This window comes from Oncorhynchus tshawytscha, linkage group LG13, assembly GCF_018296145.1.
Source record: "Oncorhynchus tshawytscha isolate Ot180627B linkage group LG13, Otsh_v2.0, whole genome shotgun sequence".
Lineage (NCBI taxonomy): Eukaryota > Metazoa > Chordata > Actinopteri > Salmoniformes > Salmonidae > Oncorhynchus > Oncorhynchus tshawytscha.
In genome coordinates this window covers 92,795,687-92,820,508 of record NC_056441.1, presented here as the reverse complement: position 1 = coordinate 92,820,508, position 24,822 = coordinate 92,795,687, and the positions used below count along the sequence as shown (strand labels likewise).

The 24,822-nt window shown below is 42.8% G+C and overlaps 1 protein-coding gene across 4 annotated transcripts in view; it reads right to left on the bottom strand.

Moving 5' to 3' along the window:
* Positions 1-24,822, bottom strand: part of LOC112236611 (rho GTPase-activating protein 42-like) — a 202,715-nt gene that overhangs the window by 40,244 nt on the left and 137,649 nt on the right. For 2 of the 4 annotated variants that reach the window (XM_042296537.1, XM_042296538.1), the window contains exons 6-13: positions 22,566-22,676; positions 21,819-21,923; positions 18,105-18,234; positions 16,526-16,626; positions 12,572-12,681; positions 11,815-11,874; positions 8,473-8,551; positions 4,084-4,123 (exon numbers count right to left, since the gene is read on the bottom strand). In XM_042296537.1, the coding sequence (XP_042152471.1) occupies positions 4,084-4,123; positions 8,473-8,551; positions 11,815-11,874; positions 12,572-12,681; positions 16,526-16,626; positions 18,105-18,234; positions 21,819-21,923; positions 22,566-22,676 (736 nt within the window). The remainder of the gene's footprint in view (positions 1-4,083; positions 4,124-8,472; positions 8,552-11,814; positions 11,875-12,571; positions 12,682-16,525; positions 16,627-18,104; positions 18,235-21,818; positions 21,924-22,565; positions 22,677-24,822) is intronic. The other 2 variants (XM_042296539.1, XM_042296540.1) reach the window with 1 other exon arrangement.

The following is a 24,822-nucleotide window of genomic DNA, read 5'->3' as shown; positions in this document are numbered from 1 at the left end:
TTGTGTAGTATATTGCACATATGTTGTGTAGTATATTATACATGTGTTGTGTAGTACATTTGGCATGTGTTTGACATGTGTTGTGTAGTATATTTGACATGTGTTGTGTAGTATATTGTACATATGTTGTGTGGTATATTATACATGTGTTGTGTAGTATATTATACATGTGTTATGTAGTACATTTGGCATGTGTTTGACATGTGCTGTGTAGTATATTTGACATGTGTTGTGTAGTATATTGTACATATGTTGTGTGGTATATTATACATGTGTTGTATAGTATATTGTATATGTGTTGTGTAGTGTGTTGCACATGTGTTGTGTAGTATATTGTACATGCGTTGTGTAGTATATTTGACATGTGTTGTGTAGTATATTGTACATGTGTTGTGTAGTATATTGTACATGTGTAGTATATTGCACGTGTGTTGTGTAGTATATTGTGCATGTGTTGTGTAGTATATTGTACATGTGTTGTGTAGTATATTGTGCATGTGTTGTGTAGTATATTGTACATGTGTTGTGTAGTATATTGTACATGTGTTGTGTAGTATATTGTACATGTGTTGTGTAGTATGTTGTACATATGTTGTGTAGTATATTGTGCATGTGTTGTGTAGTATATTTTACATGTGTTGTGGGGTATATTTGACATATGTTGTGTAGTATATTATACATGTGTTGTGTAGTACATTTGGCATGTGTTTGACAAATGTATATTGTACATATGTTGTGCTGTATATTATACATGTGTTGTGTAGTATATTATACATGTGTTGTGTAGTACATTTGGCATGTGTTTGACAACATATGTTGTGTAGTATATTTGACATGTGTTGTTTAGTATATTGTACATGTGTTGTGTAGTATATTGTACATGTGGTGTGTAGTATATTGTACATATGTTGTGTGGTATATTATACATGTGTTGTGGGGTATATGTGACATGTGTTGTGTAGTATATTGTACATATGTTGTGTAGTATATTTGACATGTGTTGTGTAGTATATTGTACATATGTTGTGTAGTATATTGTACATATGTTGTGTAGTATATTGTACATATGTTGTGTGGTATATTAGACATGTGTTGTGGGGTATATTTGACATGTGTTGTGTAGTATATTGTACATGTGTTGTGTAGTATATTGTACATATGTTGTGTGGTATATTATACATGTGTTGTGGGGTATATTTGACATGTGCTGTGTAGTATATTGTACATATGTTGTGTAGTATATTTTACATGTGTTGTGTAGTATATTGTACATGTGTTGTGTAGTATATTTTACATGTGTTGTGTAGTATATTATACATGTGTTGTGTAGTATATTTGGCATGTGTTGTGTAGTATATTTGGCATGTGTTTGACATATGTTGTGTAGTATACTTGACATGTGTTGTATAGTATATTGTACATATGTTGTGTGGTATATTATACATGTGTTGTGTAGTATATTATACATGTGTTGTGTAGTACATTTGGCATGTGTTTGACATGTGTTGTGTAGTATATTTGACATGTGTTGTGTAGTATATTGTACATATGTTGTGTGGTATATTATACATGTGTTGGGTAGTATATTATACATGTGTTGTGTAGTACATTTGGCATGTGTTTGACATGTGTTGTGTAGTATATTTGACATGTGTTGTGTAGTATATTGTACATATGTTGTGTGGTATATTATACATGTGTTGTATAGTATATTGTATATGTGTTGTGTAGTGTGTTGCACATGTGTTGTGTAGTATATTTGACATTAGTTGGGTAGTATATTTGACATGTGGTGTTTAGTATATTGTACATGTGTTGTGTAGTATGTTGTACATATGTTGTGTAGTATATTGTATATGTGTTGTGTAGTATGTTGTACATGTGTTGTGTAGTATATTGTACATGCGTTGTGTAGTATATTTGACATGTGTTGTGTAGTATATTGTACATGTGTTGTGTAGTATATTGTACATGTGTAGTATATTGCACGTGTGTTGTGTAGTATATTGTGCATGTGTTGTGTAGTATATTGTGCATGTGTTGTGTAGTATATTGTACATGTGTTGTGTAGTATATTGTACATGTGTTGTGTAGTATATTGTACATGTGTTGTGTAGTATATTGTACATGTGTTGTGTAGTATATTGTACATGTGTTGTGTAGTATATTGTACATGTGTTGTGTAGTATGTTGTACATATGTTGTGTAGTATATTATACATGTGTTGTGTAGTACATTTGGCATGTGTTCGACATATGTTGTGCTGTATATTATACATGTGTTGTGTAGTATATTATACATGTTTTGTGTAGTACATTTGGCATGTGTTCGACATATGTTGTGTAGTATATTTGACATGTGTTGTTTAGTATATTGTACATGTGTTGTATAGTATATTGTACATGTGTTGTGTAGTATATTGTACATGTGGTGTGTAGTATATTGTACATATGTTGTGTAGTATATTTTACATGTGTTGTGGGGTATATTTGACATGTGTTGTGTAGTATATTGTACATGTGGTGTGTAGTATATTGTACATATGTTGTGTGGTACATTTGACATGTGCTGTGTAGTATGTTGTACATATGTTGTGTAGTATATTTTACATGTGTTGTGTAGTATATTGTACATGTGTTGTGTAGTATATTGTACATGTGTTGTGTAGTATATTGCACATATGTTGTGTAGTATATTATACATGTGTTGTGTAGTACATTTGGCATGTGTTTGACATATGTTGTGTAGTATATTTGACATGTGTTGTATAGTATATTGTACATATGTTGTGTGGTATATTATACATGTGTTGTGTGGTATATTATACATGTGTTGTGTAGTATATTATACATGTGTTGTGTAGTACATTTGGCATGTGTTTGACATGTGTTGTGTAGTATATTGTACATATGTTGTGTGGTATATTATACATGTGTTGTATAGTATATTGTATATGTGTTGTGTAGTGTGTTGCACATGTGTTGTGTAGTATATTTGACATGTGGTGTTTAGTATATTGTGCATGTGTTGTGTAGTACATTGCACATGTGTTGTGTAGTATGTTGTGCATGTGTTGTGTAGTATATTGTACATGCCTTGTGTAGTATATTTGACATGTGTTGTGTAGTATATTGCACGTGTGTTGTGTAGTATATTGTGCATGTGTTGTGTAGTATATTGTACATGTGTTGTGTAGTATATTGTGCATGTGTTGTGTAGTATATTGTACATGTGTTGTGTAGTATATTGTGCATGTGTTGTGTAGTATATTGTACATGTGTTGTGTAGTATATTGTACATGTGTTGTGTAGTATATTTGACATGTGTTGTGTAGTATGTTGTACATATGTTGTGTAGTATATTGTACATGTGTTGTGTAGTATATTGTACATGTGTTGTGTAGTATGTTGTACATATGTTGTGTAGTATATTGTGCATGTGTTGCGTAGTATATTTGACATGAGTTGTGTAGTATATTGTACATGTGTTGTGTTGTATATTGTACATGTGTTGTGTAGTATATTGTACATGTGTTGTGTAGTATATTTTACATGTGTTGTGGGGTATATTTGACATGTGTTGTGTAGTATATTGTACATATGTTGTGTAGTATATTATACATGTGTTGTGTAGTACATTTGGCATATGTTTGACATATGTTGTGTAGTATATTTGACATGTGTTGTTTAGTATATTGTACATATGTTGTGTTGTATATTATACATGTGTTGTGTAGTATATTATACATGTGTTGTGTAGTACATTTGGCATGTGTTTGACATATGTTGTGTAGTATATTGTACATATGTTGTGTAGTATATTATACATGTGTTGTGGGGTATATTTGACATGTGTTGTGTAGTATATTGTACATGTGGTGTGTAGTATATTGTACATATGTTGTGTGGTATATTATACATGTGTTGTGAGGTATATTTGACATGTGCTGTGTAGTATATTGTACATATGTTGTGTAGTATATTTTACATGTGTTGTGTAGTATATTTTACATGTGGTGTGTAGTATATTGTACATATGTTTTGTAGTATATTTTGCATGTGTTGTGTAGTATATTGTACTTACTCTCTTCTTTCTTGCTCAGAATGGCTGGAAGATTGTAAATCTGGAGAAAATCAACAGAGTTAATTCCACTCAGTTGAAAACCATTTTACAAGGGGACGCATCCTGAAGCAGAGTGTCAAACACTTCCTGGAGGGAAGTTTGTTGTTTGTTGTTAACCCTTTACACGGGTGGAATTTCTCCTTTGTGGACAGAGCTACACTGAAATGTTCCTTACAGAAGAAGTATGGAAAGCATATGCAATACCATGGTAGCAATTAAAAGGTAATAGTTGGGAGATCATGGGGAAATAATTAGACTAAAAGTGAGGACCCAACAGTTCACCTGACACAAGACTGAATCTAAATACTACACTGTTGATTGCGTGTGCATTTTACACTTACTGTACTTTTCACCTCATTTGTTGAACTAAATCTGAAAAAACTCTGGATACATTCAGTAACATGATCAGAATATTCCTGGACAATGTGTGGTAGGTGTAACATAAGACAAAACAAATGTCAAGGGTTTGAGAAAGAGGTCAAACTGCTGTCTCCAAGTTCCCACACACCTCTCCAAGTTCCCACACACCTCTCCAAGTGGCCACACACCTCTCCAAGTGGCCACACACCTCTCAAAGTGGCCACACACCTCTCCAAGTGGCCACACACCTCTACAAGTGGCCACACACCTCTCCAAGTTCCCACATACCTCTCCAAGTGGCCACACACCTCTCCAAGTTCCCACACACCTCTACAAGTGGCCACACACCTCTCCAAGTTCCCACATGCCTCTCCAAGTTCCCACACACCTTCCAAGTTCCCACACACCTCTCCAAGTTCCCACACACCTCTCCAAGTTCCCACACACCTCTCCAAGTAGCCACATGCCTCTCCAAGTTCCACATGCCTCTCCAAGTTCCCACACACCTCTCCAAGTAGCCACATGCCTCTCCAAGTAGCCACATGCCTCTCCAAGTTCCCACACACCTCTCCAAGTAGCCACATGCCTCTCCAGGTTCCCACACACCTCTCCAAGTAGCCACATGCCTCTCCAAGTAGCCACATGTCTCTCCAAGTTCCCACACACCTCTCCAATTAGCCACATGCTTCTCCAAGTAGCCACATGCCTCTCCAAGTAGCCACATGCCTCTCCAAGTTCCCACACACCTCTCCAAGTAGCCACACCCTCTCCAAGTTCCCACACACCTCTCCAAGTAGCCACATGCCTCTCCAAGTTCCCACACACCTCTCCAAGTTCCCACATGCCTCTCCAAGTAGCCACATGCCTCTCCAAGTTCCCACACACCTCTCCAAGTAGCCACATGCCTCTCCAAGTTCCCACACACCTCTCCAAGTAGCCACACACCTCTCCAAGTTCCCACACACCTCTCCAAGTAGCCACACACCTCTCCAAGTTCCACACACACCTCTCCAAGTAGCCACACACCTCTCCAAGTTCCCACACACCTCTCCAAGTAGCCACACGCCTCTCCAAGTAGCCACACGCCTCTCCAAGTTCCCACACACCTCTCCAAGTTCCCACACACCTCTCCAAGTAGCCACATGCCTCTCCAAGTAGCCACATGCCTCTCCAAGTTCCCACACACCTCTCCAAGTAGCCACATGCCTCTCCAAGTAACCACATGCCTCTCCAAGTTCCCACACACCTCTCCAAGTAGCCACATGCCTCTCCATGTAGCCACATGCCTCTCCAAGTTCCCACACACCTCTCCAAGTAGCCACACGCCTCTCCAAGTAGCCACATGCCTCTCCAAGTTCCCACACACCTCTCCAAGTAGCCACACACATGCTCTCCAAGTTCCCACACACCTCTCCAAGTAGACACACGCCTCTCCAAGTAGCCACATGCCTCTCAAGTTCCCACATGCCTCTCCAAGTAGCCACATGCCTCTCCAAGTAGCCACACACCTCTCCAAGTTCCCACACACCTCTCCAAGGAGACACACCTCTCCAAGTAGCCACACACCTCTCCAAGTTCCGACACACCTCTCAAGTAGCCACACGCCTCTCAAGTAGCCACACGCCTCTCAAGTAGCCACATGCCTTTCCAAGTAGCTACACGCCTCTCCAAGTAGCCACACGCACACCTCTCCAAGTAGCCACACGCCTCTCCAAGTAGCCACACGCCTCTCCAAGTAGCCACATGCCTCTCCAAGTAGCCACATGCCTCTCCAAGTAGCCACATGCCTCTCCAAGTAGCCACATGCCTCTCCAAGTAGCCACATGCCTCTCCAAGTGTGCATAGTTCAAGTAATTTCAGTGCACTTTTATGACTCAAAAAAGATTATTCAACTATAAGGTGTTTTTTATTTTTTATCTCTCCTAGCTATGCCGATGAGTAACTAGATCAAGCACACTTGTTGTTTTGTTTGGAACACAGCCCTGCATCCCCCACCATCACACAATTACTGTCGTTATTTACGCAATCCAAAAACTCTATTTTATCTATCACAATCTGGGTTAGCTGGTCATTTGGCTTGCTTGTAATGACATCAAAGCGGTACTTATTGTAATCTTTAATGTTTCATCTTTCAAAATACATTGAGTCTGAGATTGAGTCCAATAACCAGGAGGGATGGAGGCATCTTACAGCCGAGTGAGGTGCTCCAGTTCAGAACGGCTGCTGTTCAAAAACCCATAAGGTTTTCCATTTAGCCACTGTATTTCAATGCAGCTGTTTATCAGTGGCCAAATCTGCCATTTTCAACCCATTTTCAAGCTACAACCTACACAACCAGGTAACAACGGGAGTTCCTAACTAATCAATGATGTTAGTTGATCAATCAAGTTTAAGGGAAGGGGTGAAAACCCTTAGACATACAGCCCACCAGGAATTGAGTTTGACACACCTGTCCAAAAGCTACAGTATAGTTATGTTTCATACAGCCAGAAGGGGGCACCAAAGACAAACGTATTTTCACTGTGTCCCTGCCAGACACCAGAACCAGCTAGACTGCACTGGAGTGGGGATATAAAAGGAAAGATAGAAAGGGAGAGAGAGAAAGAGAGAGAGAGAAAGAGAGGGGGGTGGGTGAAAATAAAATAGAGAGAGAAAGGAAGAGAGAACGTGCAAGAGAGAAAGAGACAGGGGGGAGAGAGTATGGAGAAAAGAGCGAGAGAGAGATGAGAATAGAGCAGGAGAGAAGAGAACAGAGGGAGAGGTGTGAGGAGAGAGGGAGAGATGAGAAGAGAGAGGGAGAGAGAAGAGAAGAGAGAGGGAGAGAAGAGAAAGGAGAGGGAGAGAAGAGAACAGAGAGGGAGAGGTGTGAGGAGAGGGAGAGATGAGAAGAGAGAGGGAGAGAGAAGAGAAGAGAGAGGGAGAGAAGAGAAAGGAGAGGGAGAGAAGAGAACAGAGAGGGAGAGGTGTGAGGAGAGGGAGAGATGAGAAGAGAGAGGGAGAGAGAAGAGAAGAGAGAGGGAGAGAGAAGAGAAGAGAGAGGGAGATATGAGAAGAGAGGGAGAGATGAGAAGAGAAAAGAAGAGAGAGGGAGAGATGAGAAGAAAGAGGGAGAGATGACAAGAGAGAGGGAGAGGTGAGGAGAGAGGGAGAGGTGAGAAAAGAAGAGAGGGAGAGAGAAGAGAAGAGAGAGGTGAGAAGAGAGGGAGAGGTGAGAAAAGAAGAGAGGGAGAGAGAAGAGAAGAGAGAGGTGAGAAGAGAGAGGGAGAGAGAAGAGAAGAGAGAGGGAGATATGAGAAGAGAGGGAGAGGTGAGGAGAGAGGGAGAGGTGAGAAAAGAAGAGAGGGAGAGAGAAGAGAAGAGAGAGGTGAGAAGAGAGAGGGAGAGAGAAGAGAAGAGAGAGGGAGATATGAGAAGAGAGGGAGAGGTGAGGAGAGAGGGAGAGGTGAGAAAAGAAGAGAGGGAGAGAGAAGAGAAGAGAGAGGTGAGAAGAGAGAGGGAGAGAGAAGAGAAGAGAGAGGGAGATATGAGAAGAGAGGGAGAGATGAGAAGAGAAAAGAAGAGAGAGGGAGAGATGAGAAGAGAAGAGAAGAGAGGGAGAGGTGAGGAGAGAGGGAGAGATGAGAAGAGAAGAGAGGGAGAGGTGAGGAGAGAGGGAGAGATGAGAAGAGAAGAGAGGGAGAGGTGAGGAGAGAGGGAGAGATGAGAAGAGAAGAGAGGGAGAGGTGAGAAGAGAAGAGAGGGAGAGATGACAAGAGAGAGGGAGAGGTGAGAAGAGAGGGAGAGGTGAGGAGAGAGGGAGAGGTGAGGAGAGAGGGAGAGGTGAGGAGAGAGGCAGAGGTGAGGAGAGAGGGAGAGGTGAGAAGAGAGAGGGAGACATGAGAAGAGAACAGAGAGGGAGAGGTGAGAAGAGAACAGAGGGAGAGGGAGAGATGAGAAGAGAACAGAGAGAGAGGGAGAGATGAGAAGAGAACAGAGGGAGAGGTTCCTCACCGGCTCCTTGCCATCCATAGCCTCCAGCCACAGCCTTCTGTTGGACTCAGACAGAGCCTGGAGAGTCACGATGCCATGCCTGGAACAGGTTCACACACCACACAGGACACATCAGTCACATCTCAATGCCCAGGGTCCATAAGCCTTCATCCCAAATGGCACCCTATTCCCTATATATTGCACTACTTTTGACCAGGACCCCTAGGCTCTCCCTCTCCCATAGGTGTCTGGTCAAAAGTAGTGCATAGGGTGCCGTTTGAGTCGGACTCATAGTGATACAGTAGCAGGCCATGTTTAAACAGCAAACACCTCTACCAAATGAATTCAATGACATTACTACTGTGCTTAAACATAGTAGTCTTCACACAGTACTGTGTCCTTCTCTAAATCATGTCAGTGTTTACATTCCCACTCTAAATGAACATAGTGCTTTGATTTGTCCTCCTTGCATGCATTCCCTGTATCTCCAGGTGGGTCTAATCTCTGAATACACACCCATTTTGGATCATTATGACAGTAAATTAAACCACTGACAGTAGAGGCTGCCTTCATGAAACAATATGCAGTTTGTGTGCATCATGCCTCTGGGCCTTGCCAATGTTTTGTGCATAATGTTTCTGTCCCGTCCCAAATGATCTGGAATGAACATACTAATAATAGGCCTACAGTATGGTTGTAGGTATTAGTATTAATGTTATAGTATTAATGTAATAGTACTAATGTACTAGTATGAATGTACTAGTATTACTGTTATAGTACTAATGATATAGTATTAATGTAATAGTACTAATGTAATAGTACTAATGCAATAGTATCCATGTAATAGTATTAATGTAATAGTACTAATGTAATAGCACTAATGTAATAGTACTAATGTAATAGTATCCATGTAATAGTATTAATGTTATAGTATTAATGTAATAGTACTAATGTAATAGTACTAATGTTATAGTATTAATGTACTAGTATTAATGTTATAGTATTACTGTACTAGTATGACTGTAATAGTACTAATGTTATAGTATCAATGTAATAGTACTAATGTAATAGTATGAATGTTATAGTATCAATGTAATAGTACAAATGTAATAGTATTAATGTAATAGTACTAATGTAATAGTATTAATGTTATAGTATTAATGTTATAGTATTAATGTAATAGTATCCATGCAATATTATCCATGTAATAGTAGTAATGTTACAGTACTAATGTAATAGTATTAATGTAATAGTATTAATGTAATAGTACTAATGTAATAGTACTAATGTAATATTATCCATGTAATAGTATTAATGTTATAGTACTAATGTAATAGTATCCATGTAATAGTATCCATGTAACAGTATCCAGGCAATAGTAAATAAATATTAACATGAACTCATATATTGATGCATTCCCAACATTACCGCCCACCGGCTAGTAGTAAGAGTTAGCGTTAGCTGAAAGCCATGTAGCTAGATGCTGCAGCCGATGCTGCTGACGTGTTGGAATAGAGCGGCCTGACTGCTGTGGTGACTCAGAACACCCAGACAGCAAGTGTAATGTAATGATGATGAATGGATGAGCTGGAGATGAACATACGGTGTCCATTTTAGGACAACCTCAGTCGCAAGCCTCATGCCACACTCTGGTGTGTGAGGGCTCCTGGGTATACTTTCCCCTAGGTTCAGATCTAGGATCAGCTTCCCCTCCCCCAATACTAACGATTAGTGGAGGAAAATAAATAAAGCTGACCGAAGATCAGCGGCAACTCCACCGTATCCCAGGGTGAGGCTTGAGGATAAGGATGTCCTCAAATGTACACCGTACAGGAAGATGACTGGGGTCGTGGCTCCACGTTGCCCTTGTGGTTAGAACAAGCACCTTGTGGCATATCTGATCTTTCAGGTGATAAATTAGTTAGCTACCCAGCCAGTTAAACAGGAGTTAATGTCCATGCTCACCTCAGCAGCGCATCAGATTGGAGATGAAGAGAGAGAGCTGCTCTGACCAGACCTGGGTTCAAATACTCTTTTAGAAATAATTTAAAATACTTTGTGTTTTTTTATGTTTGCCTGTATTAATTAAAACCAATGAATGTACGTATATAAAATTCCCCAAACTGTAGACCTGCCCATCTGGCATCCTAGGCAAAATAGAACAAACGCTGAAATGATTTGAAAGATTTGAAATAGTATTTGAATCCAGGTCTGATGGTTAGCTCCTGCTACACCCTCCCTCTCCATTCTGAAACGCACCGACCCAGCCGAGCGAAGGCCTGAATGTGCTGATGCCATCATCTCATCAATTAAAACCACTTGATCAATGGCTCTCCTCCTTGTTCTCCAGGACTGGTTTGATCTGCCTCTTCCTGTCTGTCTGCCTCTTCCTGTCCTTCTTAATGTACTAGTCAAACATTTAAGGTCGTATTAAAATCAACAATGTTCCCCCCATGCATTAAGGGGCTCTGAAATCTGACAATTGTACAATTGGAATCAAGTTGACGAATGACTCCATTACTTAAAGTCAGAATGATATTATTGAAATCAATAAATGATTATAGTAATTGCAGATGAGAAGAAATTATTCAAGTGGAATATTATTTTTGTGTCACGCTTTCCATTCCCATCAAAATTGATTGTGATTGGTGAAGTCTGATTCGGTGATTGTGATTGGTGGAATGGAAAGATTAAAAAAACAAAAAAAACGATGTATTTTATTCAAAGTTCATTTGAAGCTGTAAAGTTTGATAGATTCAGTGAGTGAATGAATGGGCACGACAATCAGCCTTGAACACATGCAGCAACATGCTCATCGCTACAGCAACATGCTCATCGCTACAGCAACATGCTCATCGCTACAGCAACATGCTCATCGCTACAGCAACATGCTCATCGCTACAGCAACATGCTCATCGCTACAGCAACATGCTCATCGCTACAGCAACATGCTCATCGCTACAGCAACATGCTCATCGCTACAGCAACATGCTCATCGCTGCAGCAACATGCTCATCGCTGCTCACAGCAACATGCTCATCGCTACAGCAACATGCTCAGCAACATGCGCTAACAGCAACAACATGCTCATCGCTACAGCAACATGCTGCAGCAACATGCTCATCGCTGCAGCAACATGCTGCTCATCGCTGCAGCAGCAACATGCTCATCGCTGCTCACAGCAACATGCTCATCGCTACAGCAACATGCTCATCGCTGCAGCAACATGCTCATCGCTACAGCAACATGCTCATCGCTACAGCAACATGCTCATCGCTACAGCAACATGCTCACTGCTCTGAGAGAGAGGGGACAGTATAGTAACAGTATAGTAACAGTATAGTAACGTCACTGGTCACATACCGGACTTTACAGAACTTTAACTGAAGAGGTCGGAAAAGAGTTCCTTGACAGATGTCAGTTCTACATCGACATGAAGAAACACAGAGAGAGAAGAAGAAATGGGTACAAATAACAGAAAATAAAGACTGCTTACTTGATGGCACATTTAGTCAAACAAAAGGCTTCAGTGAAAGGACACTGAGAAGAACATGCAGGACACGAACAGACAGAGCTGAAAACATCTAAACACATCCACACACTAATAATAACAATAGATAAAAAACGGCCAATCAGGTTTGAACAGGGAGTTAAAAACGTCCAATCAGGTTTGAACAGGGAGTTAAAAACTTCCAATCAGGTTTGAACAGGGAGTTAAAAACGTCCAATCAGGTTTGAACAGGGAGTTAAAAACGTCCAATCAGGTTTGAACAGGGAGTTAAAAACGTCCAATCAGGTTTGAACAGGGAGCTTAAACAGTTAATGAAAAGGGACATCCACTTGTTTTCCCAATTAAGGCGTCTGTCTTTTCAAATCCCACAAAGTTGCAATCAGTCCCAAGTGACAGGCAGTGGAACCAGCACTAGTCTGATGATAACAATCATTACGATGACAACTGGGTCTGTTACTGTCATCATCATGGACTACCGTTGCCATGCCATAGTCATAGCCATTTGGCTAGAGCACAGACAGGGCAGGGACCAGCAGGCTAAATAGGAGCGGCATTTTAATATTAATAAGATAATTCATACAAATACTGATATGAATAATGATGACAGACCTCTCCACCACTTCGATGTCGAAGCAGAAACGCTTGTCGATGGAGTCAGTCTTCCTTCGGATACAGGACTTCAGCTTGAACATCTCAGATGGACTCACCACCAGACCATTCTAGAACACAACAGAGGGATTCATGATTAGACTGGTGTAGAACACAACAGAGGGATTCACCACCAGACCATTCTAGAACACAACAGAGGGATTCACCACCAGACCATTCTAGAACACAACAGAGGGATTCATGATTAGACTGGTGTAGAACACAACAGAGGGATTCATGATTAGACTGGTGTAGAACACAACAGAGGGATTCATGATTAGACTGGTGTAGAACACAACAGAGGGATTCATGATTAGACTGGTGTAGAACACAACAGAGGGATTCGTGATTAGACTGGTGTAGAACACAACAGAGGGATTCATGATTAGACTGGTGTAGAACACAACAGAGGGATTCTGGTGATTAGACTGGTGTAGAACACAACAGAGGGATTCGTGATTAGACTGGTGTAGAACACAACAGAGGGATTCTAGAACACAACAGAGGGATGATTAGACTGGTGTAGAACACAACAGACCATTCTAGAACACAACAGAGGTGATTAGACACCACCAGATTCACCATTAGACTGGTGTAGAACACAACAGAGGGATTCATGATTAGACTGGTGTAGAACACAACAGAGGGATTCATGATTAGACTGGTGTAGAACACAACAGAGGGATTCGTGATTAGACTGGTGTAGAACACAACAGAGGGATTCGTGATTAGACTGGTGTAGAACACAACAGAGGGATTCATGATTAGACTGGTGTAGAACACAACAGAGGGATTCGTGATTAGACTGGTGTAGAACACAACAGAGGGATTCGTGATTAGACTGGTGTAGAACACAACAGAGGGATTCGTTAGATTAGACTGGTGTAGAAGAACACAACAGAGGGATTCGTGATTAGACTGGTGTAGAACACAACAGAGGGATTCGTGATTCGTGATTAGACTGGTGTAGAACACAACAGAGGGATTCGTGATTAGACTGGTGTAGAACACAACAGAGGGATTCGTGATTAGACTGGTGTAGAACACAACAGAGGGATTCGTGATTAGACTGGTGTAGAACACAACAGAGGGATTCGTGATTAGACTGGTGTAGAACACAACAGAGGGATTCGTGATTAGACTGGTGTAGAACACAACAGAGGGATTCGTGATTAGACTGGTGTAGAACACAACAGAGGGATTCATGATTAGATTTCGTGATTAGACTGGTGTAGAACACAACAGAGGGATTCGTGATTAGACTGGTGTAGAACACAACAGAGGGATTCGTGATTAGAGAACTGGTGTGATTAGAAGAACACAACAGAGGGATTCGTGATTAGACTGGTGTAGAACACAACAGAGGGATTCATGATTAGACTGGTGTAGAACACACAGACAGAGGGATTCGTGATTAGACTGGTGTAGAACACAACAGAGGGATTCGTGATTAGACTGGTGTAGAACACAACAGAGGGATTCGTGATTAGACTGGTGTAGAACACAACAGAGGGATTCGTGATTAGACTGGTGTAGAACACAACAGAGGGATTCGTGATTAGACTGGTGTAGAACACAACAGAGGGATTCGTGATTAGACTGGTGTAGAACACAACAGAGGGATTCGTGATTAGACTGGTGTAGAACACAACAGAGGGATTCGTGATTAGACTGGTGTAGAACACAACAGAGGGATTCGTGATTAGACTGGTGTAGAACACAACAGAGGGATTCGTGATTAGACTGGTGTAGAACACAACAGAGGGATTCGTGATTAGACTGGTGTAGAACACAACAGAGGGATTCGTGATTAGACTGGTGTAGAACACAACAGAGGGATTCGTGATTAGACTGGTGTAGAACACAACAGAGGGATTCATGATTAGACTGGTGTAGAACACAACAGAGGGATTCATGATTAGACTGGTGTAGAACACAACAGAGGGATTCGTGATTAGACTGGTGTAGAACACAACAGAGGGATTCGTGATTAGACTGGTGTAGAACACAACAGAGGGATTCATGATTAGACTGGTGTAGAACACAACAGAGGGATTCGTGATTAGACTGGTGTAGAACACAACAGTGGTATGGGAGGATTTAAAGGAGGAACCTTATAGGTTCAAAATGGAATTCCTACAGAGGGAATCATTTATAGGGCCCTTTTCCTGAGAAGACCAGGTAAAATACATGGATGTAATAAATGTATCACTAGCCACTTTAAACAATGCCACTAATAATGTTTACATACCCTACATTACTCATCTCATCTCAGTATATATGTATATACTGTACTCTATACCATCTACTTGTTAGATATTACTGCACTGTCGGACCTTGAAGCACAAGCATTTTGCTTCACTCGCATTAGCATCTGCTAACCATGTGTATGTGACCAATACAATTTGATTTGATTTGACAAAACTCTGAGATCAGCTCTAGTGTATAGTCTAGAACTAGGGCCAATGGTATTTCCTGGTCAGGTCTAGTTTATAGTCTAGAACTAGGGCCATTAGTATTTCCTGGTCAGGTCTAGTTTATAGTCTAGAACTAGGGCCAATGGTATTTCCTGGTCAGGTCTAGTTTATAGTCTAGAACTAGGGCCAATAGTATTTCCTGGTCAGGTCTAGTTTATAGTCTAGAACTAGGGCCAATAGTATTTCCTGGTCAGGTCTAGTTTATAGTCTAGAACTAGGGCCAATGGTATTTCCTGGTCAGGTCTAGTTTATAGTCTAGAACTAGGGCCAATAGTATTTCCTGGTCAGGTCTAGTTTATAGTCTAGAACTAGGGCCAATAGTATTTCCTGGTCAGCTCTAGTTTATAGTCTAGAACTAGGGCCAATGGTATTTCCTGGTCAGGTCTAGTTTATAGTCTAGAACTAGGGCCAATAGTATTTCCTGGTCAGGTCTAGTTTAGTCTAGAACTAGGGCCAATAGTATTTCCTGGTCAGGTCTAGTGTAACTAGAACTAGGGCCAATAGTATTTCCTGGTCAGGTCTAGTTTATTGTCTAGAACTAGGGCCAATAGTATTTCCTGGTCAGGTCTAGTTTATTGTCTAGAACTAGGGCCAATAGTATTTCCTGGTCAGGTCTAGTTTATAGTCTAGAACTAGGGCCAATAGTATTTCCTGGTCAGGTCTAGTGTATAGTCTAGAACTAGGGCCAATAGTATTTCCTGGTCAGGTCTAGTTTATTGTCTAGAACTAGGGCCAATAGTATTTCCTGGTCAGGTCTAGTTTATTGTCTAGAACTAGGGCCAATAGTATTTCCTGGTCAGGTCTAGTTTATTGTCTAGAACTAGGGCCAATAGTATTTCCTGGTCAGGTCTAGTTTAAAGTCTAGAACTAGGGCCAATAGTATTTCCTGGTCAGGTCTAGTTTATAGTCTAGAACTAGGACCAATAGTATTTCCTGGTCAGGTCTAGTTTAAAGTCTAGAACTAGGGCCAATAGTATTTCCTGGTCAGCTCTAGTTTATTGTCTAGAACTAGGGCCAATAGTATTTCCTGGTCAGCTCTAGTTTATTGTCTAGAATTAGGGCCAATAGTATTCCCTGGTCAGCTCTAGTTTATTGTCTAGAACTAGGGCCCAGAGTATTTCCTGGTCTGCTCTAGTTTATAGTCTAGAACTAGGGCCCAGAGTATTTCCTGGTCTGCTCTAGTTTATAGTCTAGAACTAGGGCCCAGAGTATTTCCTGGTCTGCTCTAGGTTATAGTCTAGAACTAGGGCCCAGAGTATTTCCTGGTCTGCTCTAGGTTATAGTCTAGAACTAGGGCCCAGAGTATTTCCTGGTCAGCTCTAGTTTATAGTCTAGAACTAGGGCCCAGAGTATTTCCTGGTCAGTAAAAACTCTGGACACTAATAATATAGTGTTTCTCACCACCCAGTAGATGCCTGTGTACTACAGTATACACTACCTGTTTGCCAGCTGATTTGGTTTCAAAGGTGGTCATGGTGAAGGCTTTGCTGCTCTTCTCATACGTACAGTAGTGTCGCGTCCACGTGCATCCCAGCGGCCCTGACACAGAGAGAAGGAACAACACAGCCATGATTGGTCATGAAAGAACAACAAATACATTTAAAAAGGCACCTATTCCCTATATAGTGCACTACTTCTGACCAGGGCCTGTAGGGCTCTGTAGTGCACTATATAGGGAATAGGCTGCAATTTCGGACGGAAACAACGACAGCCAAGCTAAGCCATGATTGCTTCCTGAAACCACAATGTTCTGGAAAGACTTCTGGAATTAAATTCCTAATTAAGATAAAACAACATGTTGTTGTTGTTGTTGTTTATCATCTGAGATAAAGTTTCCAGTATTCAGGGAATTTCCTCCAGTTCAAGTTTGAGATCAAAGCTGGATGAGGAAATATAATGAGATAGAGTTGCGTTCTCAGAGTTTTGTTCTCAGAGTCAGAGTTACATTCTCAGAGTCACATTCTCAGTCAGAGTTTTGTTCTCAGAGTCAGAGTTCTGTTCTCAGAGTCACATTCCCAGTCAGAGTTTTGTTCTCAGAGTCAGAGTTACATTCTCAGAGTTAGAGGTTTAGGGGTCTAGGATTAGGAGTTAGAAGTTTAGGGGTCTGGGATTAGGAGTTAGAAGTTTAGGGTTCTGGGATTAGGAGTTAGAGGTTTAGGGGTCTGGGATTAGGAGTTAGAGGTTTAGGGGTCTGGGATTAGGAGTTAGATGTTTAGGGGTCTGGGATTAGGAGTTAGATGTTTAGGGGTCTGGGATTAGGAGTTGGAGGTTTAGGGATAGAGGATTAGGAGTTAGAGGTTTAGGGGTCTGGGATTAGGAGAGAGGTTTAGGGGTCTGGGATTATGAGTCTGGGATTATGAGTTAGAGGTTTAGGGGTCTGGGATTATGAGTTAGAGGTTTAGGGGTCTGGGATTAGGAGAGAGGTTTAGGGGTCTGGGATTAGGAGTTAGAGGTTTAGGAGTCTGGGATTAGGAGTTAGAGGTTTAGGGGTCTGGGATTAGGAGTTAGAGGTTTAGGGGTCTGGGATTAGGAGTTAGAGGTTTAGGGGTCTGGGATTAGGAGTTAGAGGTTTAGGGGTCTGGGATTAGGAGTTAGATGTTTAGGGGTCTGGGATTAGGAGTTAGAGGTTTAGGGGTCTGGGATTAGGAGAGAAGTTTAGGGGTCTGGGATTAGGAGAGAAGTTTAGGGGTCTGGGATTAGGAGAGAAATTTAGGGGTCTGGGATTAGGAGAGAAGTTTAGGGGTCTGGGATTAGGAGAGAAGTTTAGGGGTCTGGGATTAGGAGAGAAGTTTAGGGGTCTGGGATTAGGAGAGAAGTTTAGGGGTCTGGGAACAGGAGAGAAATTTAGGGGTCTGGGATTAGGAGAGAAGTTTAGGGGTCTGGGATTAGGAGAGAAGTTTAGGGGTCTGGGATTAGGAGAGAAGTTTAGGGGTCTGGGATTAGGAGAGAGGTTTAGGGGTCTGGGATTAGGAGAGAGGTTTAGGGGTCTGGGATTAAGAGTTAGAGGTTAGACTCACGTTTCTCCTGGACGTAGAGGAACCCTTCCATGGTCCACTGCCCTGGAGGTTTGTAGTCCTGATCAGCTGATCTGATTCTCTTCATCAGTTTCTCTACCTCCTGCTTCGTACTCACAAAGTTGTTCCTCGTCTGTATGCACGCACACACACACACACACACACACACACACACACACACACACACACACACACACGCACACGCACACGCACACACACACACACACATACACAGATCAAAAGATAGAGTTTGGCGCAAAACCAGCTTCCATGTATCAACAAGAGAGAGCATCCATCACAACAGGCAACAGATGCAGATACTGTTGTGTAGTTATTAGCCACAATAACACCAACACCAATACACCATACACTATAAAAGCCTTTTTCTGGTGACCCACTGGGACATACTGAGGAAAAATATACATTATTAAAAGATATCAAAAGATGTTGATAGACATTAAACGATACTCCATGGAGGCAGATGAAAAAAACAACAGTTGAAGATATATTTCACTGAGCAAGTCAACATGACACACTGTTGTGTGCTTCCAAAATGGGACCCTATTTCCTATAAAGCCGCATTGGTCTCTGTCCAAAAGTAGCGCACTATATGTGGAATAGGGTGCCTTTTCACATTTTCTCAAAGCCTCAGTCTCACGAGAGAACAAGATCCAGTCTGATGTGGGTTCAACCTGAACAAGATCCAGTCTGCTGTGGGTTCAAACTGAACAACAACCAGTCTGATGTGGGTTCAACCTGAACAAGATCCAGTCTGCTGTGAATTCAACCTGAACAACAACCAGTCTGATGTGGGTTCAACCTGAACAAGATCCAGTCTGCTGTGGGTTCAACCTGAACAAGATCCAGTCTGCTGTGGGTTCAACCTGAACAAAACCAGTCTGCTGTGGGTTCAACCTGAACAAGATCCAGTCTGCTGTGGGTTCAACTTGAACAACAACCAGTCTGATGTGGGTTCAACCTGAACAACAACCAGTCTGATGTGGGTTCAACCTGAACAACATCCAGTCTGCTGTGGGTTCAACCTGAACAACAACCAGTCTGATGTGGGTTCAACCTGAACAACAACCAGTCTGATGTGGGTTCAACCTGAACAAGATCCAGTCTGCTGTGGGTTCAACCTGAACAAGATCCAGTCTGCTGTGGGTTCAACCAGAACAACAACCAGTCTGCTGTGGGTTCAACCTGAACAACAACCAGTCTGATGTATTTGTATGTTGCCCTATTAGTTCCTATCAAGGCAGCAGCTACTCTTCCTGGGGTTTATTATGGATCCCCATTAGTTCCTGCCAAGGCAGCAGCTACTCTTCCTGGGGTTTATTATGGATCCCCATTAGTTCCTGCCAAGGCTGCAGCTACTCTTCCTGGGGTTTATTATTGATCCCCATTAGTTCCTGCAGCAGCTACTCTTCCTGGGGTTTATTATGGATCCCCATTAGTTCCTATCAAGGCAGCAGCTACTCTTCCTGGGGTTTATTATGGATCCCCATTAGTTCCTTCCAAGGCAGCAGCTACTCTTCCTGGGGTTTATTGTGGATCCCCATTAGTTCCTGCCAAGGCAGCAGCTACTCTTCCTGGGGTTTATTGTGGATCCCCATTAGTTCCTGCCAAGGCAGCAGCTACTCTTCCTGGGGTTTATTATGGATCCCCATTAGTTCCTGCCAAGGCATCAGCTACTCTTCCTGGGGTTTATTATCGATCCCCATTAGTTCCTGCCAAGGCAGCAGCTACTCTTAGAAACTAGGGCCTGTAGGACCTGCCTTGTTGATAGTGCTGTTAAGAAGGTAGAAACTAGTGCCTATAGGACCTGCCTTGTTGATAGTGTTGTTAAGATGGTAGAAACTAGGGCCTGTAGGACCTGCCTTGTTGATAGTGCTGTTAAGAAGGTAGAAACTAGGGCCTGTAGGACCTGCCTTGTTGATAGTGCTGTTAAGATGGTAGAAACTAGGGCCTGTAGGACCTGCCTTGTTGATAGTGCTGTTAAGAAGGTAGAAACTAGGGCCTGTAGGACCTGCCTTGTTAATAGTGTTGATAAGAAGGTAGAAACTAGGGCCTGTAGGACCTGCCTTGTTGATAGTGTTGTTAAGAAGGTAGAAACTAGGGCCTGTAGGACCTGCCTTGTTGATAGTGTTGTTAAGAAGGTAGAAACTAGGACTGGTAGGACCTGCCTTGTTGATAGTGTTGTTAAGAAGGTAGAAACTAGGGCCTGTAGGACCTGCCTTGTTGATAGTGTTGTTAAGAAGGTAGAAACTAGGGCCTGTAGGACCTGCCTTGTTGATAGTGTTGTTAAGAAGGTAGAAACTAGAGCCTGTAGGACCTGCCTTGTTGATAGTGCTGTTAAGAAGGTAGAAACTAGGGCCTGTAGGACATGCCTTGTTGGTAGTGTTGTTAAGAAGGCAGAGCATCACAGACTTCTCCACATCTTAGCTCCTGAAACGCCTGGCCTTCAGCACCCAAAGAGACACATCACTGTTTCTCCGTTCATTCTAAGTACATTTTCATTTTGCTGTGGGATCTTGTGCTTTAGTGGGCCTGAGAGGGCTACCCTCAGGGTGTTAAGAGTTACAAAGTATGATATGAATACTGTAGATTGAAGCTGGAGCTACAGTACTGCTTTGGGCTCATACTTTAGACAACTAATTTAACTATCGTTGCCATACAAAAACTACAGCTCAGTGTTTGACACCATAGTGCCCACGAAGTTCATCACTAAGCTAAGGACTATGGGACTAAACACCTCCCTCTGCAACTGGATCCTGGACTTCCTGATGGGCCGCCCCCAGATGGTAAGGGTAGGTAACAACACATCTGCCACGCTGATCCTCAACACAGGGGCTTCTCAGGGGTGCGTGCTCAGTCCCCTCCTGTACTCCACATTGTCTCTGTTCTTGCACCCCATGTATATAGCCTCCACATTGACTCCGTACCAGTACACCCTATATATAGCCTTCACATTGACTCTGTACCGGTACCCCCTGTATATAGCCTCCACATTGACTCTGTACTGGTACCCCCTGTATATAGCCTTGACTCTGTACACCCCTGTATTAGCCTCCACATTGACTCTGTACTGGTACCCCCTGTATATAGCCTCCACATTGATTCTGTACCGGTACCCCTGTATAAAGCCTCCACATTCACTCTGTACCGGTACCCCCTGTATATAGTCTCCACATTGACTCTGTACCGTAACACCCTGTATATAGCCTCCACATTGACCCTGTACCGTAACACCCTGTATATAGCCTCCACATTCACTCTGTACCGGTACCCCCTGTATATAATCTCCACATTGACTCTGTACCGGCACCCCCTGTATATAGTCTCCACATTGACTCTGTACTGGTACCCCCCTGTATATAGCCTCCACATTGACTCTGTACCGGTACCCCTGTATATAGCCTCCACATTCACTCTGTACCGTAACACCCTGTATATAATCTCCACATTGACTCTGTCTGTACCGTAACACCCTGTATATAGCCTCCACATTGACTCTGTACCGTAACACCCTGTATATAGCCTCCACATTGACTCTGTACCGTAACACCCTGTATATACGTAGCCTCGGTATTGTTATTTTATTTTGTTACTTTTTCATTTTTCTTTTTTACATCTTAGTGAAGACTACAGGTCTGATCTGGGACCAGGGCTACTTAGTAAAGACTACAGGTCTGATCTGGGACGAGGGCTACTTACGTTCTGCAGGTTGAACTGGAGCTGTTGTTTGTAAGGCTCAAACTCGTGAGCGAGCTCATATCCTTCGTGGTAGAACGTGAACAGACCCTGCAGGAAGGCCAGCAGCTGAGAGGGAGAGACAAGAACATGAAATCCTAACTAATGTACGGCAGTATAAACTTTAACATTTAGCGGTTACTACTACAACAAACGGAGTACTTCACTCCGAGCTGATACTACTACTACTACTACTACTGCTACTACTACTGCTACTGCTACTACTACTGTTACTACTACTACTACTACTACTGTTACTACTACTACTACTATTACTGCTACTACTACCACTACTACTACTACTGCTGCTGCTACTACTACTACTACTACTACTACTGCTACTGCTACTACTACTACTACTACTACTACTACTACTACTACTACTACTACTACTACTACTACTACTACTACTACTACTGTTACTACTACTACCACCACCACTACTAGTACTACTACTACCACTACTACTACTACTACTACTACCACCACTACCACCACTACTACTACTACTACACTACTACTACTACTACTACTACCTACTACTACTACTACTACTACTACTACTGTTACTACCACTACTACTACCCACCACTACTAGTACTACTACTACCACCACTACTACTACTACTACTACTACTACTACCACCACCACTACTACTACTACCTACTACTACTACTACTACGAGCTGGATACTAAAACCTTTACTTTACCGGTTCCACAAACTCAAACTTCTTCTTCTCTTGGACCTCCTGAATCTTGAAGACATACTCCAGGGAAGCATCATAGAACACCTGTCTCTCCTTGTCAATCTGTGTGTCAGCCTGCAGGTTAATAAACAACAGGTTAACGTTAGGACAAAGGGAAAGGCAGTGTGTGTGTGGGGGGGGTCTGCCTGCAGGTTAATAAACAACAGGTTAACGTTAGGACAAAGGGAAGGGCAGTGTGTGGGGGGGGGGGTCTGCCTGCAGGTTAATAAACAACAGGTTAACTTTAGGACAAAGGGAAGGGCAGTGTGTGTGGGGGGGGTCTGCCTGCAGGTTAATAAACAACAGGTTAACGTTAGGACAAAGGGAAGGGCAGTGTGTGTGTGGGGGGGGGGGGTCTGCCTGCAGGTTAATAAACAACAGGTTAACGTTAGGACAAAGGGAAGGGCAGTGTGTGTGTGTGTGTGTGTGTGTGGGGGGTCTGCCTGCAGGTTAATAAACAACAGGTTAACGTTAGGACAAAGGGAAGGGCAGTGTGTGTGTGTGTGTGGGGGGGGTCTGCCTGCAGGTTAATAAACAACAGGTTAACGTTAGGACAAAGGGAAAGGCAGCGTGTGTGTGGGGGGTCTGCCTGCAGGTTAATAAACAACAGGTTAACGTTAGGACAAAGGGAAAGGCAGTGTGTGTGTGGGGGGGGGTCTGCCTGCAGGTTAATAAACAACAGGTTAACTTTAGGACAAAGGGAAGGGCAGTGTGTGGGGGGGGTCTGCCTGCAGGTTAATAAACAACAGGTTAACGTTAGGACAAAGGGAAGGGCAGTGTGTGTGGGGGGGGGGGGGGGGTCTGCCTGCAGGTTAATAAACAACAGGTTAACGTTAGGACAAAGGGAAAGGCAGTGTGTGTGGGGGGGGGGGGGGTCTGCCTGCAGGTTAATAAACAACAGGTTAACGTTAGGACAAAGGGAAAGGCAGTGTGTGGGGGGGGTCTGCCTGCAGGTTAATAAACAACAGGTTAACGTTAGGACAAAGGGAAAGGCAGTGTGTGGGGGGGGGGTTAATAAACAACAGGTCAGCCTGCAGGTTAATAAACAACAGGTTAACGTTAGGACAAAGGGAAGGGCAGTGTGTGTGGGGGGGGGCCTCTGCCTGCAGGTTAATAAACAACAGGTTAACGTTAGGACAAAGGGAAAGGCAGTGTGTGGGGGGGTCTGCCTGCAGGTTAATAAACAACAGGTTAACGTTAGGACAAAGGGAAAGGCAGTGTGTGGGGGGTCTGCCTGCAGGTTAATAAACAACAGGTTAACGTTAGGACAAAGGGAAGGGCAGTGTGTGTGGGGGGGGGGGTCTGCCTGCAGGTTAATAAACAACAGGTTAACGTTAGGACAAAGGGAAGGGCAGTGTGTGGGGGGTCAGCCTGCAGGTTAATAAACAACAGGTTAACGTTAGGACAAAGGGAAGGGCAGTGTGTGTGGGGGGGGTCTGCCTGCAGGTTAATAAACAACAGGTTAACGTTAGGACAAAGGGAAAGGCAGTGTGTGGGGGGTCTGCCTGCAGGTTAATAAACAACAGGTTAACGTTAGGACAAAGGGAAGGGCAGTGTGTGTGTGTGTGTGTGTTAATAAACAACAGGTGGGGGAAGGGCTGCCTGCAGGTTAATAAACAACAGGTTAACGTTAGGACAAAGGGAAAGGCAGTGTGTGTGTGGGGGGGGGGGTGAGCCTGCAGGTTAATAAACAACAGGTTAACGTTAGGACAAAGGGAAGGGCAGTGTGTGGGGGGGGGTCTGCCTGCAGGTTAATAAACAACAGGTTAACGTTAGGACAAAGGGAAAGGCAGTGTGTGTGTGTGGGGGGTCTGCCTGCAGGTTAATAAACAACAGGTTAACATTAGGACAAAGGGAAGGGCAGTGTGTGTGTGGGGGGGGGGTCAGCCTGCAGGTTAATAAACAACAGGTTAACGTTAGGACAAAGGGAAAGGCAGTGTGTGGGGGGGGGGCAGCCTGCAGGTTAATAAACAACAGGTTAACGTTAGGACAAAGGGAAAGGCAGTGTGGGGGGAAGGGCAGTGTGTGTCTGCCTGCAGGTTAATAAACAACAGGTTAACGTTAGGACAAAGGGAAAGGGAGTGTGTGTGTGGGGGGGTCTGCCTGCAGGTTAATAAACAACGGGTTAACGTTAGGACAAAGGGAAAGGTTGTGTGTGTGTGTGTGTGTGCGTGTAATTGTGTGTGTGTATAACTGTGTGTGTGCGCGTGTGTGTGTGTGT